At 37.7% G+C, this 20,137-nt stretch overlaps 1 protein-coding gene across 4 annotated transcripts in view; it reads right to left on the bottom strand.

Moving 5' to 3' along the window:
- The window catches only part of LOC109857552 (solute carrier family 12 member 4), a 73,129-nt gene that overhangs the window by 38,703 nt on the left and 14,289 nt on the right, over positions 1-20,137 (bottom strand). Inside the window, exons 1-2 of one of the 4 annotated variants that reach the window (XM_020433975.1) lie at positions 14,914-15,415; positions 9,805-10,301 (exon numbers count right to left, since the gene is read on the bottom strand). The exons of the other annotated variants lie outside the window; for them this stretch is intronic. Of the exons in view, the coding sequence (XP_020289564.1) occupies positions 9,805-9,862 (58 nt within the window). The 5' untranslated portion in view covers positions 9,863-10,301; positions 14,914-15,415. Of the gene's footprint in view, positions 1-9,804; positions 10,302-14,913; positions 15,416-20,137 lie in introns of those variants that run through there. 4 annotated transcript variants of the gene reach the window in all.

Raw genomic sequence — 20,137 nt, 5'->3', positions numbered from 1 at the left:
TTAGTGAACTGTGCGTTTGTTGATTTAAAAAATTATTATTTATTCGTTACATTTTTTTTTGATATTCGTTGCTACTCGTTTATAAATTGTCTGAAATAATCTGATATGCGAGAAAACGAATAAGCGTCTGATTTTTTGTGTGTATTCGTAATAACAAAATGTATAAAACATATTTTTTCCTATCATTTTAAACATATTTTTTCCTATCATTTTTTACAGTATACATATCTGTAAATTAAACAACGTATCAGGATGCAATGTTGTTCTAAAACACAGGTTGTACGTGTGTGTGTGTGTTTTTTTTTATTGAATATAAAATCTGTTATACTAAACGTTTTTCGATTCTTTTTGTTTTAGATCTTCTTCGGTGTATAAAGAAATGAAAAACAATGTATAAACAGAATGTATAATACACAATATATAAATAATGTATGAGCAGAAAATTAACAGCAAAACACACAAATTAATTAAAAAATAATGAATAAATAATGAAGTGAATCTTACTAATAATAAATTTAAATACTAATTAAAAAGTTGAGCAGCAAACTCATTATGCGCAAACTCCGCCCAGTCAAAAGAACCAGTAAAACACCACGGACAACAGGATCCATTTCACATCACAAGATCGCAACATGTACTGCTATGACCTTCACAAAGCCAACGTATAAATAACGTTTCCTTCAACACAATGAGTTTACTGCTATCAACTTTTTAATTAACACGCTGACTGCCAACTACAAGTTTTAACTCGTAGTTGGTTGTCTGTTCCCTAGAAGCCCGCTACGAGTTATCTCGTACTTGACAATGCTTTGTTTGTCGCCTTCTCTACGAGTTTTCCCGTAATATATGCGATACAAAGGATCATGCCGGGCGTATAATTTGTATAAATTCGTACGATAATGTGGCATCAAAAAAACGGAAGTTTTTATTACGAATTTTTGATACAAAAATAGAGATAATTCGATTGACTTTGTTTTTGCAGAAAAAAAAAACACAAGAGCCAGAAATATCAGAACCATCGAGCTATTAAATATCGGTCAAAATCTATAAAATAAAAATCTATGAAATAAAATGGTTCAAATGATTTGGCCAGATTCATCGAATCCATGGCGGCAGTCAACGTGTTTAATATTTCAGGTATCATTGAGATAAGATCGCTTAATTGTTTTTTTTTAATTATTTCGTGTGTGTTGTTAATTTTTCATTTCATTATGTGTACATTAATTGTACACTGAAGAGGATTCAAAAAAAGGTCAAAATATTTCTCTATCGGATTTTATCTTCATTAAAAAAAACACATACGTACAATCCGTGTTTTAGATTGCATCTGTCCTGATATTTTGTTTTATTTTCCCGCGAGCTCATTTAATTGTTGCTCGTATAAAGTTACATTATTTTTCTATATTTTTTCATTTACAATTTTAGTTCACAATTGCTGTTTGTTTAATAAAAAAATATATATTTGATGCCACGTAGAAAATATTGCTACACGAGGTAGCAATTTTTGAATATTTTGTCCACTCGAGAGTTTTTGAGAAAAGAGTGGGATCCACACATGATAACGGGATACATACATACGAATCGCTGCGCATAAATTCTAAAAAGATGCGGTCGAGTGCCGATCATATTTTGCGAGCACGTCGGAAAAACTGGCTCTCGGCGGGGGTTTTCGCCAGCGAGAGAATTCGTTGGCGCGGCGCGTGTCTCTCCCCCGCGCGTACCCATCTCCATACTACTCTGCTCCATTATCCCGGCAATATCCGGCGCAGCATGCGCTTCTGAAAATCGGGTCGGCGCCGGGACCGATCCCTCGTTGAGGAAGCAAATTGACAAATTGGGCCAATCAGGTAAACGAATGTACCGCCAATGGTGGCAAACAGCGATATATATATATATTTTTTTTAACTCCACCGTGCGCACTTTATCTTCCCGCGGGAATATAATAATCCTTTAGGTTTTAATGACGACAATAGGGTATTTATAACGCTCCCGAGTTGATTTCGCTTCCGTGGAACCAATTTAACGATCACGGATAAGGAAGCTTTTTTTTTTGTCCTATAATTGGATTAAAAACTGTTTCAAGATTTGTTTTTCCACTCACGATACACTTAAATTAATATTGAAACAATTTTAATGTTAGAAGAACGTCAAGTATCATCGAATCAAATAAATATTCTATTTTCTTAAAAAAAAGTAATCAAGTAAATACCCTAATTTCTTATCTCAAGATAAAACTCCTCCTTTATAAAAGATAATCTGTAATTAAAATAGCGATCCAGTTTTTCCAATTAATTTACGATCCATGTTTATTTTTGAAATGATCTCATCTGCAAAATCAACAAGCACAATCACGTAGTCCCGAATTGTCAAAATTGCGACATATAAATAGCAGCAGAAAACCAAACAGCGTCGCGGAAAAGCGGCAACAGCAAACAACCGAAACAAATTAAGAGACTCTGATTATTAACGCGCATATTTTATTGTGTATACGACGATGTACAAAAAGAACTGCGACTTGGAATTGTATAAAAGCGCGATGTCAAAAACTACCCTCTTCGTTCGTACGCTCTCAACAATTCACATTGGAATGTGTGTGTGCGGTGTAGAATTCTCTCACTAATTTAAAACTTTCAAGGCTCGCAATAAAAAAAAAAAAAAAGTACATTTGCGGATCTGCATTAGCATGACGTTGTTTTTATCGATACGATTATTAAAAAGCACACCAATAATAGCTCGGTCACGTACACGTCTGTAATAACACATAACGCTAATGTTTCAGAAAAACAACCTTGTACAGCATGAAATTATCGTAACGAGAGGCAGCACTACAGATACGGCCGGCGCGCGACACTTTTTATGATTGGCTGTTTAATATCGTTCGGCGATAAGCCGTGCAATAAGAATGTCGCACATCGACCGTGCCACGGTTGCTATCATTCCGCGGCATCGTTACCGAGTTGTCTGCGCTGTATCGATTTTCCTCGACCTTGTGCCACGCGGCGAAGGCATGAATTACCTCGATACACTCTTTCGCCCTTTTCGTCTCTCTCTCTCTCTTTCTCTCTTCTTTTCTTTCCCCGTCTCTCCGTTTTCACTCGCGTACGCGCATATATACAGATCCTATATCCAACAAGCAAGTGTACGATAGATCGACGTACTCAATTAATTTTCCACCGTCGTCTCTCCCTGACATTTTTATTTATCGTTAACAGAGACTAAATCCAGTGACAGCGTTGTCACTGGATTTAAATAAATAAAAAAAATCTTCGTATACTCTATTGGGTATTTAATATTCATCGCTCTTTCTTCATCAAAAGTTGTGACGGTTGTACGTTTCACATGAAAAACTGAAATAATTTTCGCGATATTCGGGAAAAAAGTTCTTTAGTTATAAAAAAAAATATATATATATATATTATCGTGATTGTGATATAAAAGAAACCTATCTTTTCTTGACACGTCTAAAATTTTGTGCAGTTAGAATATCGTAATACTTTATAAAGTATATAGCATGTATCTACACAGCGCTATTTCTTTCGTTCCGTCTACGGAAGTTCGTGAAGCTCATGAAGCTGCGATATAACGAGGTCGAGGTCTCGAGTGTCATGAACAAACCTTTGCCGGGGTTCGTTAAAGACCTCCTTTCCGACATTCGATTTTTTTCTTTTTTTTTTTTTTTTTTTTACAGTATCGTTAAAACACAACGTGTGCGTCCTACGTCCTGTACAATTGAAACTCACGTAATATCGCGCTCGGAGGTGAGATAAATGTTAAGACAGTCGCAAAAAAAAAACAATATGAGAAAGATTTCGATTAGATTGATCTTCGAGTGAAAACTGTACAGATAAAAAATGTCGAGCTGTAACGAGAGAAACATTCGAGGAGTCGTTGTATTTATCTCTCGGTTTGAGAGATGTGCGCGCGCGGGGCGATCCGTTTAACGATTGAACGCCTCGAAATGGCATCGTTAATTGCTGACTTCGTTAAGAATTGCCGTCGCAAAAAGCGAATAAGAAAGCTTGAAACGCTCGTTCGTCGCGTTTATAGAAATATTTCGCGTGTTTATTTCTGTCATCATCACAAAGAGGAAGCAAAAAGAAACGAGTTTCTTCTCCCGTTCACAAAGTGACGTTTAAGATACAATATCACATACAAGCTATTTAAAAAAAAAAAAGCGTTTATAAATTATATTGTAAATTTTAGAAAAACGGTTTCCGTAAATGGTTTCAAAATAGTTGAGTTGTGGACCTTCCAGTCTTTGGACTAAGGATCGTAGTAGTCAAATAAATAATTAAATGAATTAAAACATGGGACGCGCGTTTCGATCTTTATTTTTCTAAGACTGGCTGAAGATGATCTTACAAAAATAAAGATCAAAACGTCTCATATGTGTTTTAATTCATTTAATTATTTATTGACTACTACGATCCTTAGTCCAAAGACTGGAAAGTCCGACTCAACTATTTTGAAATTATATTTTACATGTATTTTTTTCTCTACCTATGTATCTCGTGTTATATTGCAATATTTTTATATATCCAACCAGAATAAGCCGTTTGTAGATTTATTTATTGTTGAAAGAAGAAAACTATATATATTGTTTTGGATATCGTGCGAATTCTCTCGCGCGATATGCAGTGTCGTGTGTGTGTCTTTTTATCATTTACATTTCATAAATTTGTCAACGTTCGCAATGTTTCAATGTGAAACAACGCGAACGTGTTTTCGTACTTTTTGTTTCTCGCCGGTCTACTCATCTTCATTCGTTCGAGTTCGCGCCGCGAGAAAGTGTCAACTATACGCAACAGCATGTACCCTACACGTACGACTTCTCGAGAAAACGTCGCTTATATCGGCGACAACCAATTTGCGAGCTGTCAGAACTTTGGCGAAATGTAATAACCCTTCTTCTTCGCGTTGCGTCTTTGAAATCAGTTTAAGGACGCGCTAGGAAAGTGTAGAAGCAACACACGCGCCTGCTATACCGTGAACGTGTCGGTCGAGAAACGCTGAATTTAGAAAATCTTGGCAGCGTGAGGCGGAATTTCTTCGTGGTCCGCGAATATCGTCGCGAATTACTCCATCGAGTTGTTTCTCTTTTTCTATCTATCTCTCTTGCTCTTTTTTTATATTAAAATTGTAATTGCATAAAATATACATAGATATATTATTATAGGGGAGACATAGATAAAATGAAACAGAAGTAAGTTGAAAAACAATGACGATATTTCAAAACCTATAACAGTTGACGATTTGGCAACAATGTAGTTTTTTTAATATACGTAAAATAACATTCGACTATATAGTAAACATCGGCGATGTGCGGTGAACAGTTGCATTTCTGTGACGTTCGTGCAATAAAATCAGCCTAAAGTAAGTTTTCGTAATATTTTCTGATATGTAGTATCTTGTTTGTATATGTTACTTAGTTTGACTTTGATATTTTTGTAGCTTAATATCTAAAGTTTTTGATATAAAGTTAGTTTTTTTCATATTTATTATTTTGTAGGAAATATTTGTGATAAAGTTTCAAAAAGTTAACTTTTATATGATCGAGGTAGGTAGGTTGACACACCTTGTTTCAACTCATCTCGATTCTAGATTTTTATCATATTTTACTTTGTTACGGTATAATTTGCATGAAAGTAATTTATGATTGTTATAGAATGCCAAATAAATACGTTCGTAAGACTAATCGAGGTTTAGCTCTGGCGTAGAGATATATGAACTTGCTGCGAAAGAGGTTGATTTAAGATAAAAGAGCCTCTTAGAGATACCGCGTCGTTATATAATTTAAATTATTCTTCTTTACGTCGATTTATTAAAGCTAAAAAGACCTTTGATGAAGATGGAAGTCAAAAAATTTTGTCTTCAATTATATGCGTATTAAATACCAAACTGTAATATTCTTCTTTCTCTCTCTCTCTCTTTCACACAAATAATTTCTAATAAAATTCGCTTCGAAACCAACTCCCACGCGTGTCTTCGACACTTTGCAATTAAATCCACGATGACGAGCTTTTGTGCGCAGTATAACTCACCGTCGCTTGGTTTAGAAATTAACTGTCGCGCTGTTTAACGTCCATTGTGCGGACTTTATGCGTTCGATCGCAAGTAGCGTAGCCGTGAAACACAGCCGACTATGAGAATCAGGAATAGGATAAGACACGTTTTACGGCCGAGCTCGATCGACTCACCGTCCACACTCGTTACTTTTGTTGAAATATCGATGTGCCCGTTCCGAGCGGCACTTTATTGCGCGCTCTTCCAAACGGCTGCGAGACGAATGTCGAAGTTAACTTTCCGACGATATTTGTTTCGGGCGTAGACTGATTACGCAGCGGAGTCAGAGAGAAAAGAGAAAATGAGAAATCATTACTCCGACAAAATTGCGCGTTTGTATAGTCAATTGTAATTGAAAAGGTGGTTAATATGCATTTTTTAGATCACATCTCATCCCGAGTTTGTTGCGCTTTAGATATGTTGTAAAAGTACTAAAGTACTTTTAATTTTAAAAATATCTTCTCAAATTAAAGGAAAGAATTGAAAGAAAATTTTTTTTTTTTTTTAAAGAAACGTCCGTTACAATAGTAAGCGCATAAGTGAGGGCAACAAAACAACAAACGTTCTCGTTAAATACGCAGGAATAAATCACAATTTCGCTGAAAAGAATCGATTTATCGTTAAAATTCGATCCTATAAAAAAGGATCATCTTAATCGTAGAACGATCTGGATTCAGAAATAAGATCCAATATATATATATATCTTGGGAGCACCGGTTTTTAATCCAACTTTCGTGATACTTCTTAGTGCGCGAGATCCAAAGGGGTTAATCGAGATTAACGACGGGATAAATTGAAAATTCAGCCACCGGGCGAGAGACGTAACGCTCATTCCGCTCAAGAGATCACCGAACAGACAGTACTTCTGGATAGGGTTAATCCAAGGGGATTCTCCGCTATTGTTCCCGGTGGCCCGCATTTACATATCGTTGCTCGTACAATGTCGACCTCGACCGAACGCGATGGCATAAGGTGGTAAACGAGCTTACTACCGCGAAGAGCATCCGCGATAAGAGCGTCGTTATCGCGAACTATACCGTCGATCCTCGAGCTTAACGCTTTGAAACCAAAATTACAACGCGTCAGATCGATTTATTGTGTGTGCACATAATGAAACTGTGACGTTGACAGATGAGAAGGAGAGAGAATCTTCCTCTCATCTGGGATCATCAAAGAGAAAATCGATACACATTTCGACACGTGTAAAAATTGTGAAAAACAAAAACTTGTATTTTTATTTTGTTAAAGAATTTCAACGGAGACTGTGGAGTTTGTGTTTATGAATTTTTTTTCCCGCTGACTTTCCACGCGCGTTTCTTCAATTCCAACTCTCTTTCGCAAACAATATCCAATTTCTTGAAATTACCAAGCACACACACACACAACCGCGAACAATATTAAAATTCTGCTATTGTGGAAACCTGTTTAGCATATATCAGATAGCGAGTAAACGAATAGTAAAATACATGTATGTTATCACAGCGGTATCGTTTCCTAATCTCGACGGAAGTTTGCGCCAAAATTATTATTTTCGTCGTCTACTTTTAGAAGGGATACGGCAAGTATTTCCTTCCCTCTCATTAGTCCGCTTGTTCGTAAATACTGATTCTTATCACGGGACTATCCTCGTGGACTTACGCGCGCGTACTAAAACCGAGAGAGATCCAAAAATAGTTCGCAATCATCGCGAGCGAGCGAGCGAGAGAGATTTTCCGCCGCAGGTGTGCAATAAAAGTCGCGCGAGCGAGCGAGCGCGTCGAGATGATGACTTTGTCGTGCCAAATTCGCATTTGAAAATCGCGTGGGAAATAATGAAAAAGCCGCGATTCAATTAACGACAAACCGAATCGCAATGACTCGCTTTTTAGTCACCGACGATGGATCGATTAATCGCTCGCTGCGCATCAATCAACGCGCGTTGCCACGCGATTGAAGAGATTCTTCTCTTCTCTTCTCTTTCGCTCGATCTTTGCCAATTTGCGGAAACACCGTTGCAATCTCGCAATTCCGAGAGAAAAAGATTTGTCGCGGAGAACCGCGTTCTCTAAAATATCTTCAGCGATTAAATTACACTCTCCATCTTCTTTCGATTTTTTTTTTGTTTCCCATTAACAATTGTATCTCAACATGAAAATATTAAAAAAGTTTTCTGAAGGACGTTACGTAATTGATTATGCAACTCATCATGCAAATACGCAGATGTTGTTCCCGTGTACGTGCAATTTCTCTTGCATTAAATTGCTTCGAGCAATTGCTTCGCGGTATTTTAAGCCGCGGTTAACGTATCAGCACGTTACATCGATTATTTCCACAAACAATTCACGGGTGTCGTCTATACGACAAGACTTATATTGTGTGCGTTCGATATCTATTTAAAGATCATCTATTTTCTAGCGCGTCAACGATTACACCGTCTATTACGGCAACTTTGACGCCGCGCTGTGCAAAATTTGCGCGCGTTAAACAAATGAGTGTAATAATAAACCACCATTTTCTTTCAGAATTATCTAATCGTTAAATTCGAGACAGACGCTATTACCGCGCGTCATTGACACGTATAAATAGTGTAAAAACCTCTAACGTCGATGCACAGACGTTTTTCTACCTCTTTGCGTCAATATTTATTAATACTATACCTCTTCGCGCTCAATTTAATAAATAAATCATTAATGACAGCACTTACCGTGACATTGCCGATCCGTGGAGAAGAGACAAAATTGATTTTATCTTCCAAATTATATATTTATCGAAAATTCAGACGTCTTTGCGGCAATATTTATGAGTTGTATGTTTTTGCGGATTATAACACATCTAATAAATTACTTACTTATAATCTATTTCTAATAAATTGCTTATTTACAATATTCAATAAATTTAAGAAAAATCTCTCCGGACATGTTATTTTCTACATAAATCGTTTCGAGTGAATCCCTGTGTTAATCTTTTTTTTTTTTTCTTAAAAGTTAATAAGTTCATCAATTACGGTCTTATATAGCGAGTCTTTACGATCTCGACATGAGATTTAGTCCAAAGATCCTTGATTAGAATTCGCTGATTTGGAATAGACCGATCCGCACAGTCGACGAAAAATTAATTAATGACACACGTGCGCGCGAATTATTTGAGGATCCCTCACGCTAGCAAGGTAAGCACTTGAGTAAGTATTGCGAATGGCTCGGAGATCACTTTAAATTGAAGGTAACAGAACGCTCAAAAAGAACACATAGAGCTAAAATGGCGCGCGTTAAAAGGAATGTTCCAGTTTCGACGATTTTGACAAAATCGATGCGTTCTATCGTTTAGGGTTCTACAGCTAAGTAGAAAATTTTCGTGAATTACGTGTGTAAACAACAAAGATACATTCGTACGTATGGCCGTTTATTACAGTATTATATCTACGTTCGAAATTTTTAATTTTTATTTCATATCGAATGTTATATTATCTATGTTTTTTTTTTACACTCTTTGTACTATTGTATAATTTTGAAAATATTGCATATTACAACGTTCGGAAATTTGCATTTTTCTTGCGGAAACACGAATAAATCTGTGTGCAAAATTTTATACTGGTAAAGTGTAACGGTACTTTTCTAAAGAATTCTTTTCTTCTCCCTTCGTTTTTCCCAAGAAAAAAAAGAACATGCTGATTTCCGGTGTTCCAAGCTAAAATACTCTCTCAAACATGCTATAAAAAAAATAAAAAAAAAACAAGCAACGCTACCAACAAGCAAAGCTACTTGCCTTCAACAATCTGCTCCTTCTTCGCCAAAATCAGTGGAATCGCTCCGGAAGCACTCATGTCTGTTACAGTTTACGCGTAGATTGTATGTTTACACGCGCGCACACACGCAAACGAACGGAACACCACCACCACCACCGCGTCGTCGCTAACCATCCACAGTCTCGACAGCGAGGGATCGATTTATCGAATGACAGTTTCTATTTTTGTGTCCGTGCGCGGATTTCGAGCACGAGAAAAAAAGAAAGAGACAGAAAATCTCGGCCGACGAAGAAAATGTTCGCTTTTTCTTTCTTTCTTTCTTTCTTTCTTTCTTTCTCTTTTTCTCTCTCCCCGACTTGAGAAAATCGCTGATAAACTTTCAATGACAGACCTTCGATCTCGGTCTCTTGCAAAAAGTTGTCCGGATCAGATTGATCATACGATTAATCCTGCAGGCATTTACGTGATGAAACGATTCAGTAGAAAGCACCGACAATAGTCAGACGCGATCGGTGATCTGTGACAAACAGTCACGGAGAATCAAAGGATTCATCTCTCGCGTCTAAATCTGTAAATATCCTTTCCAACATACTTTCTTACTCTTAACTTTTTTTTTTTTAAATACATATAATTTCTTTTTTTCATCAACATTTACAGTAAAAACATTTTCTTATATATTTTTCTTTTTCTCTTAAGAGATACGTTCTTTCGGTTTTTCGTTCTTTTAAAATTTCTTCTTTGTATTTTTAAACTCACTCATATTTGTTACAATTGAAAATAATTGGAAGATCACGAACGTCGTTTTCTCATTTCTTACAGAATATCGCCCGAAGACATAAGCGCGATTTCGATCGATCGTCAACTAAATTGACTTTCGATTTGCTTTGATAGACGTAACTAAGCGAATTCTCATGACTCGATCCGGAAAAACCTTTCGTTTCTTACTCTTTACATCGACAGATAAATCTCAAAAAAAAAAAAAAAAACTATCTAACTGTATAAATCGCATCTACTATCTAACTATATAAATCGCGAATTTATATCTCTACGTAATGATAAGTTAAAAAACTAAAACTAGTGACGAAAATAGACAAAAACGCGTAAGACAAACGAGTTGCGGCACGTGTGTATCGCGCTTGCACGAGCTACCATTCATTCGTTCAATTTTTATCTCTTATCGTTTCATCCGCTTGATTAGAAGAGCGTGATGCCGCGGGTCTGCGCGGCATAATATTATGATAATAGAAAAAAAAAAAAAGAGTTAACGCACGGCACCGCTATTTCTATTACACGTCTCAGCGGTCGATAAAACGTAACGCTAATCCAGCATATATATATATATATATATCACGCTATATCATGTTGTGTAAACTTATATACATAATGTATAAAAAATGTTACAACAAGTGTGCTTGTAATATCGTTGCAATGCCGTCGTGGTTTTCGTTCTTGGAGATACGCGAGATGTGTGCCCGTTTAAATTAGCGACGACTTGAAGTCACTCACCACGCGCGATAACGCAAAAGCTACGTGAAAAGTGGTAAAGCTCGTCGTGTGAGCGCGCGCGTTGCGTGTCATTAGGCATTATATTCATCAGAACGGTTTCTTTTTCACGAGTGTTTTGTTGTCTTCGCCCGGTAAGCGAGTTTACTAAGCGAGCTCACTTATATTCCATTTTACGCTCCGTCACGAACGACGATAAAATTTTCTTAAGATCTTAATCGAGACGTAGCGCGGTCCGTCACGTTCCCACGATTTTGCGATTAGCTCGTACACATGGATCGCAGATGTTTGTTGACATTTGCGAACGTTCGTTGTTCCATCGAGCGTGAGTGATTTACAAAGCGCCGCGTGCATAATTGCGTTATGCAGCAAACGGCAGGAAACCGAGCGATATAAATCGCGAATGACGATGCGACGCGACGCGACACGACGCAGATAAGACCGATAGACGACGTCGAGCGGTTATTTCGGTTTCCGGCTTTTGCTGATCGTTTCGTTCCGCTTACGCGCGAAACATCGATCTCGTAAGTGACACTGCGCATTAACGTACAAACGAGCTTTTACCGTGTGCGGCTCTTTCTCTCTCTCTCTCTCTCTGTCGCGCACGCGTTCCCTCAATCTCGCTCTGTTTTTCTCAATCTCCGAGAACGAGGTCGAGGGGAAAAACGTTGCCGATACGACAGAACGAATCGAAAAAGTCTCGTGGCTGCCACTGAAAATTGACAGCGACACCTCCCTCCCGGATGATAAATGGTGGATAAAACGATCCGCGAGTTCGAAAGTCCGAAAGGCAGGACCGCTTTGCCGTCATACGGATGAATTATGACCCCCGGGAACTGAAACGTGTCTCGTCGTCGTTGTTTGCAGAAATATTGTACAGTTTCTGTTACAACATGCGATGTGATAAAGATAATCGCGACAGTATATGCTCGCATTTATATTCGGAATCGACAGACGTGATGCACGTAGACGACAATAAGAAGAAACAACGACAATATGAAAATGCAACCACGTATCGAGAACAATAGTTTTCGGAACAGTATGTATAACAGCATACAGCGTACTTATATAGCGTCGGTTTAACGAAACTGCACCGATCGCGGCAATAACTGCAACACGTGCTCCGATATAGAAAAGAGACAGAGGCATAAAGAAGACAGAATTCGCGGAAAATTAATAAATTAACACGTTCGTATGTGCAACAAGTCGCCGGTCTCGTTTGCAATTGTGACAGAATTGTTACGAGTGTTGTGTATGTATATGAAGGTGTGAGAATCGCATATAAATCGTATATAAAACGGGCCACAAACGCGATTTCCTGATTAATTAACCGACCAAACACGCGCGAGCTCTAACGCGCGTCCTTCTTTTTTTTTTTATTTTTATACCAATGTCATCGATTTCAACCATCAATTTGTGAGAATCAATCCACCACCATCTCTCTCGTGAGAGAAATCAAAATAGCTCTCTATATGTATACAACGCCGTGTATTATTTTCGTATCATTCTTTTCGTTCGATCTCCGAACGATAGCTGTTAGAATTTGAACGCATATCTTTAAAGTCATTCTTCTCTTCTCTGCGAGAGCGCTTTTTAAAAATAATTTCCACTAAACTCCACATTACAGATACAATCTTTCGCATAATTCGTTTTTCATCGATTTTGCAATTTTTATTTATCGTTTTAGTATTTTGATGTACCGTTAACGTTATATTGAAAAAAAAGTAGCGTATATGGATAATAATATATTATTTTTTGAGAACAACGCAGAGAAGATAATTAGTTACATTTATTAATACGGCATTACGTCACTCACTTTACGCGCGCATAATTCCCTCGCGACCGCATAAAATAAGATTAGCATAATCTGTATCGCATTTTGCCGGAGCAGTTTTTCCATTTTTAGCGTGACATTAATTGTAAGTGTTTCATACCCCTTTTTACCCTAGCGTAAAATTACCTTCTCTTTATATATTCGTGCTTTTATCCAATAATTAACTAAATATCCGAAAGAATAAAACTAGTTTCTTTCTAAGAAACTAGAGAACTTTTTTCTATCAAAAACTTTTTTTTAAATTTTTAATCATCGATTAAATCATCCTTTCGACAAATAAACGACCTAAACCGCGAGAAGATGTCTTTGAAACTTGTCTCGTAATTCTATCGAGATAACTTTCGAAACTCCTCTTTAGGATAGCAACCAAACCCTTTATCAAGGATGCTGAGAAGACGGCCTAGTTGCATCCGAATATACTCGAAAACAGAATAGATCGATAAAGCTGCTATTTTTTTTTTTCTATTATCGACATCACGTGATCTTCCAAGGATTACTTTAACAATCTACTTAGAATTTGAATCGTAATGTAAAATTAAAAAATAAAATAAATATGTTAAGTAGAAAACATTAAGATTCTTGTTAAAATATACTCAAATGTTTTAAATATAGTTTAAGAAGAAAAACTTGGCCTCTATTTTATGTTAAAATACTTAAAAAAAAGTTTGATACAAAATATATTAGAATATGCTAATATAATACAGTAAAAAAGAAATTTTTCATAAAAGCATAGAGAACGTTTTTATATATGAATAAATGCTCAAAATTTTTGTCTTTTTACAATGAAATATAAACATAAAAATGCAAAACGACTTAAAAGACCAGAGAGCAAAAATTTATAAAAATCTACATATATAACATTTTTTTGTAAATATTTTTTGTTCTTTTTTAAGTAAATTAAAAAACACTTCTCTAATAAACGAACAGCAAATTCAACTTGATTGTTAAATAGAAGCTCAAAAAATTCTATCATATCTAGTTTCGAAACATGATTTCGAGTTTATATTCTGCACCATTTTGTAGCTAATATAGAATGCATAAAACTTGACTGAATCAAAAATTACTATACAAGATACAATGTATAAAAAATATGTATAAAAGATATGTAAAAAAAAAATATTAACAGCTTATTCCTTCAAGTGTATCATCACATAAAAAAAAATAAAAAAAATAAACAAAAAAACAGAAAAATCAACGGTGTCACTTTGTTTTCTCTTGTGTCTTTTGACTCTCTTAAGCTTATTATTTGATGTATTTGGTAATCACCTTCGTTGTGTTTTTATTTTTCTCGGTTAAGAAATATATAGTCGGTTTATACACAATATAGTTTTTTTATTATACATGCATCGTATATATTATATAACTTTTACTACTATAGATTTTGTTACACTGATATTTTTGTTTCGATCTTGTAAATATATCAGTTGAAAATAGCTCAAATTAATTTTGAAACTATATTTTTTATTTTTGTTTGCATTTCTATCAGACAAATCTGCAACTTGTTTGAAAATTTTTCCTTTTTATTTATTAAATACTTGCAAATACCGTTTATAAAATAAAGAGAGTTTTCTCTTTCATTTTCTTCGTGATTTATTATTTACTTTAAATTATTATTTGCTTCACACACAATATACATAGATACATTTTTATTTATACATCAAAACATTTTTTAATCCGCGGAATTTTTTTTTGTTTTAATGTACGACAAGACTCTTTCTGAGATTAACATCACTTTGTATTCCGGTCTACAAACATTCCTTATTTTTTTTTTCTCAGTAGACATTCGACTCACCCGAGACATTTCCGTCAGTGTTCACTACCGGATTCTCCTAAAAAGAAAAATGCCAAAAAATCCACCTTCGCGACTCGAAGAAAAACAACTACCGAGCCAGTTCGAACGAGCGAAATAAACACACTGTTATTTCTCCCGTCGTCGTTGTCGTCGTTGTCGACGTTTTACACTTCACGACGATCTATGTCCACCTATACTGACGGCGTAGATCACTTTCGATCCGGCGAATGTCGCCCTTGGGCGGGACACCTCGGGAGACTTTCCGGAGACGATCCGAGACGAGAAGGAAACGGAAGTGAAAAGAGAAACAAGAGTTGCGGCATGTGCGCAAAGAGAGATTTTATATCTCTCTCCTTTTGTCTCTCTCTCTCTCTCTCTCTCTCTATCTCTCTCTCTCTCTCTCTCTCTCTTTGTTCTGAGAGATCGCGCGACGCGTGTCGTAACGAAATCAGGACGAACTATCGGAGCTACGCGACGACATACGCACAAGTGGTTTTTCGCGTTTCGCGTCGAGTATCAGGGGTTGGCCTCTGCCCCACTCACCTGGTAGCCGCGTAGGGTGCGCACCTACTACTACCCGAGTAGGTAGGCTAGACCACCCGCCAGCGCAACCGACCTATCCACCCACTCACCCGCCGCCATCCACCCTCCGCCACCCCGCTGCTCCACTCGCTAACGACGAGTTAGGTGCTCTCTCTCCGACCGTAGATATACGTAATGTATGTATGAACGTACGCACACATATACATACATATGTATATCGGCCATCCACGCGTACGTGCCAGCTGCGGGTTGTTAACGCGTTCCGCTGCCGTTTGGCAAGGCAAACTGTCATCGCGTTCTGCTCTTTGGATCCGAGCCGGATGGCTCACCTGTTAACCTCGAGGGTACGTTTTTAACTGAAAAAACGGGGAAAACCAGATAACAGAACTCAGCTCAGCAAAGAAAAACAACGCGCAAATAGTAATTTATCGTCCGTTTCTCTCTCTCTCTTTTTTTTCGCGTTCGTATTTGCTAAAAAACATACAAATTTCAAACGGAAATTGAAATAACTTAACTGTTTTCGCAATTTAAAAGAGAGATTTCGCATTTATATTGTAAAACACAAACGGAACAAACAAAATAAAACAGTGTGTTATATCTCGCCTCTCGTCCGATGTAACGAACAACGAACACATTAAAGAGAAATGTCACACGTACTTACAGAAAAAAAGCGATAATCACACGGAATAAAATATTTTGGCTTGATGATATGCTAGAATTTTGATATTGCGTGCTATCGATAGCTCTCCGCGCTCTTTAATTGACGCGTAATGTACCCTCATGAAATGGGGGAAAATTGTCATTCTCGGGATTTGAAATTACGTACGTGAAATTAATGGAACATCGGGATAATTCGTTTCGAGAGAGTGTTCGCGAATGAAATTCAATATCTCGACATGGAAACGCGCTTGTGCTACCACCGGTACCCCCGGTTTCCATCCGGGAACTATACATCAATTCCTCGTAACGTGACATGTGTATCGCTGTTGTACGTGCACGGTGAAAATCGCGGAGGGATTCGCGAAGGTTTCAATTTCACGTGAGAGAATGCGCGTCTCGTCGCGGGTATCGCGTTGCTGATTGCAACAGCCGGTTTCCTTTTCACTTGACGATGCGCTTCAGTCTCGCGCAAAGATTGCGGCCGCCACTTGGCGTCCTTAATGGCCGCCTTGCGAGAACTTCCACCCGAGCTGATTGCGAACATTACCTCTATCCACTGTGTGTGTGTGTGTGTTGAGTGTGAGCTTGGTGTGTGTTTGTCGACTGGCAATTTCACGTTCGAGAACAACAACGGAAGAGTTACAACGTGTATACGTTTCCTACTTTAAAACAAATAAAATCTCTTCGAAAAATAAATCATATAATTCTCGTACACGTTTTCCAATAGTTTTAATCAGCACAGTTTTTATCTCGTACAGCGTGTTTTTTTTATTGTGAAAAAAAAAAAATCAATTTTTAAAATTATTTTGCACAAAAAAGTGTTTTGTTCCCATTTCCTATAAATTGTGGAATTCGCAAAACAAAAAAAAAACAGTCGTTCTCTCGCTTTGTGCAAAAGTGACATCGCGTGCTGTACGAAAATATAATGGAAAAATTCATCAACAACTACAAAACGACGCGATATTTCGAATCATATTTGATTATAACGTGATAACACACGCAGAAAAGTAACGACAGGCTGTAAATTAATATCGACACGCCAATAATAAATTCATGTCGCGAGCGATTTTCGCGCGAGCTTCCGACAATCTCGCGCGCGTTCTTTCAATTCGCAGCCACGTTCCGCACATTCTGGTGAAGTGGATATGCAATGACACCTGATTGATGCCTCGCGAAACGACATTTAAATATATAGAGCATTCGCGACTTTAACACACAATGAGTTTTCCATTTACGCTAGTAGTTAAAAACGAGCATTCAACTATGAACAAAAAACTATCGGCAATAATATCGGAATTAATTAATTAATTCTGACGAATATGTGTTAAAAGAAAGAATGCGGGAGAGCAATTTTTCTGAACGTCGATTGTTGCTAAAAAATTAATCTCATGGGCGTTACACACAAACGTACCTATAAAAGCATAGTTTAATCAAAAGCTAAAAGACTCAGCCCTCCTGAAGAAGTGCAATTTTTCGACATCCGTTCGCGAACAAGTTAAATTTATGCGACGTCACGCGATCGTCAAACGAAGGCTTTCGGTCACCCTTCAAAAAGTCTTAATCTCAAAGAAAAAGCGTAGACGGATCGCATGCCGGCCGCCAGTTAACAATCGAAGCTTCTCCGCATCTGCGAACGAGATCGTTGCACACAGCAGGCGTGCGCTAAGGTCACAGACAATGAACCTTGATTCCAGTTCAGGGTCTGACGTAGTCTAAGATGACGGTCGCAATGAGCTACGCCTCCTCTCCGTGATCAGAAGAAGAACGCGATCGATCGGCGAGATTAAATTGCACGATTGTGCCCAACGTCCTTTGCATCGCGTGCTCACAGGTCTCTCCAACGTATCGGTTTATATACACGTACATACACTGACCGGCACTGAATCGTTCCGCTAAAAGAGGGAACAAAGTTATCCCTCTACGCGCCTTCGTTTTCTTCTAGCTATCTATCAGCGGCCAATCGACTGAAAAATAACGCACAGGAGGAATTTTCTTTACCTCTCGCGGAAACTATTCAATGCTGGTCAATGTATAAACCCCGATGTAGCGAAGAGACCTATAGACATGCGATGCACAGAACGATGGCACGCAATCCGATCTTGCCAATCGATCGGTTTTTCTTCTCTGATCACGGACAGACGTAAGCTCATTAGAAACCGTTATCTCAGATTATTTCAGACCCGGTGTCGGTTAGTATACAATTTAATTTTCAACCCTATTTGAGTTTAATGGCTACTGTAATTAATGTGTACACTAATGGCTATTAATGCTTTTTTTGAGAGAAGAGAGCGAGAACTTCTTTCTGGAAAAAATTCACGCATCGCAGTGTATAAATAGGTCAAGAATAAATTTAAATCGAAAATATTTCCGCAGGGAATAGAAAATCCTTACGTTTCTTAAATCTAGCCGGATTTCTCTTCGCGAGAAAATTTTTACAAGATTAAGTCCTTCAATTTCAATGAAAAAAAAAAAAGTTCGTGCGCAACTTTCTCGAATCTGTAAAATTCGCGTATAAAATATCTTACTTTGAAAAATCGAACAATTTCGGTATTAAGGATTTTGATTTTGTTTTCTGACCGATAAGAACGGAAATCAGAATAAATATAATAACAATAAAAATTTCTCTTCGAAAAACAATTCACTCCAAGTCTATAGAGAAAAATCGCGCGCGTTCGCATAGCGTGTCGCCGCTGGATTAAACGCGACGTTCTTGCTCGTCGTTCGGATTTGAATATTGCATTCGCGACAGCGCGCGCTGACAGGAATCAAGATCAATTCGCGCGCGCGACTGCTGATCTCGCGCGATAACGTGACGGACCTCGCGAAGGTCTAGGATAGAAATTGCGTGCCGTGATCCAGTTAACCGGCTGGGAAGGCCTACATTCGCGAACGCGGGCGCGAGAATATTGCCTGCCGCACTCGAATAAGGTCGCAGACAATGAACTTCGCCGTTCGTTACCTTCGAGCCACGCGAGCGCGGCGAAAGAAACCCGAGCACATTTCGCGACGGAGAATACAACGTAATTGGAAACGTCCAACTCTCGACGTGGCGCGGGAGAGAGATATTTCGAGCGCGATGGAAAATGCCGAACATTTACGAGCACGTGCGCCACGCCTTTGACATTTTTACGTTATTATACTCTTTTAATTTTTTTTTTTTCTACATCTATCCTGGATCTCGCTAATGAGTTATTGCTCTAATGTAAGTAGTGTTACGCAACGGACGAAAAGCTAGTTATCGACAGACAGAGAGATGATCCGTCTTAATTTGTTATTTTCGTGCCGTACAATCTTCGTCCTCATTTTGCTGACCGATAACGACAAAAAAAAAAAAAAGTGCAATACGAAGAGAAGATTGAAGATCTTTCTCGCGAGCGCGGATTTTTACTGAATTTTTATTTCCGACAAGTCAATCTTGTGATTGTGGAAAAATATTTCGCATTTACATACTTTGAACGTAATATACGTATCTCCGAAGTCAAAAACACGTAAAAATTAAAAATTGATATATTTTATAGAATCATCTATTAATTTATAACATGATGTGCAATTTTAGAATCATCAAACAAATTTTTTCCTAGACAAGTGTAGTATTAACATTCACGTCGGACGGTCTTTTGATTAATCGCATTCAAACGAAAAACGCGATTAAGATGCACCTTGCACGTCATAATTAATATCGAACCGCAAGACAAAAGAAAAAAAAAAAAATCTAATAAGCTTCTTTCGTCTCGCGCAAGTTCCTTCACGGGACGCGAACGTGCAACTGCACAGAAAGTGTAGCTGTGATAAAAACGAAAGAGAAATATAAAGAAGAGAGAACGTTGAAAAAGGAATTGTGTATGCGAATATTACACGGCTTCATCCCGTGGAAAAACGGAGGATGAAAGTATCTCACGGCAGGATATTAAATGTCGGAAAAGCTCAAGGATCATTCTCCTCGCAACGGATGCAGCCTGCGTGCGTGCGCATCGGAAAAAATAAAGCTGTCTTTATTCTTTGTTTTTTTTGTTTTGTTTTT

This window comes from Pseudomyrmex gracilis, unplaced genomic scaffold, assembly GCF_002006095.1.
Source record: "Pseudomyrmex gracilis isolate BER0280 unplaced genomic scaffold, ASM200609v1 scaffold_163, whole genome shotgun sequence".
NCBI classification, from domain to species: Eukaryota; Metazoa; Arthropoda; class Insecta; order Hymenoptera; family Formicidae; genus Pseudomyrmex; species Pseudomyrmex gracilis.
The sequence above is the reverse complement of the archived record's forward strand: the minus strand, read 5'-3'. Positions and strand labels throughout refer to the sequence as shown.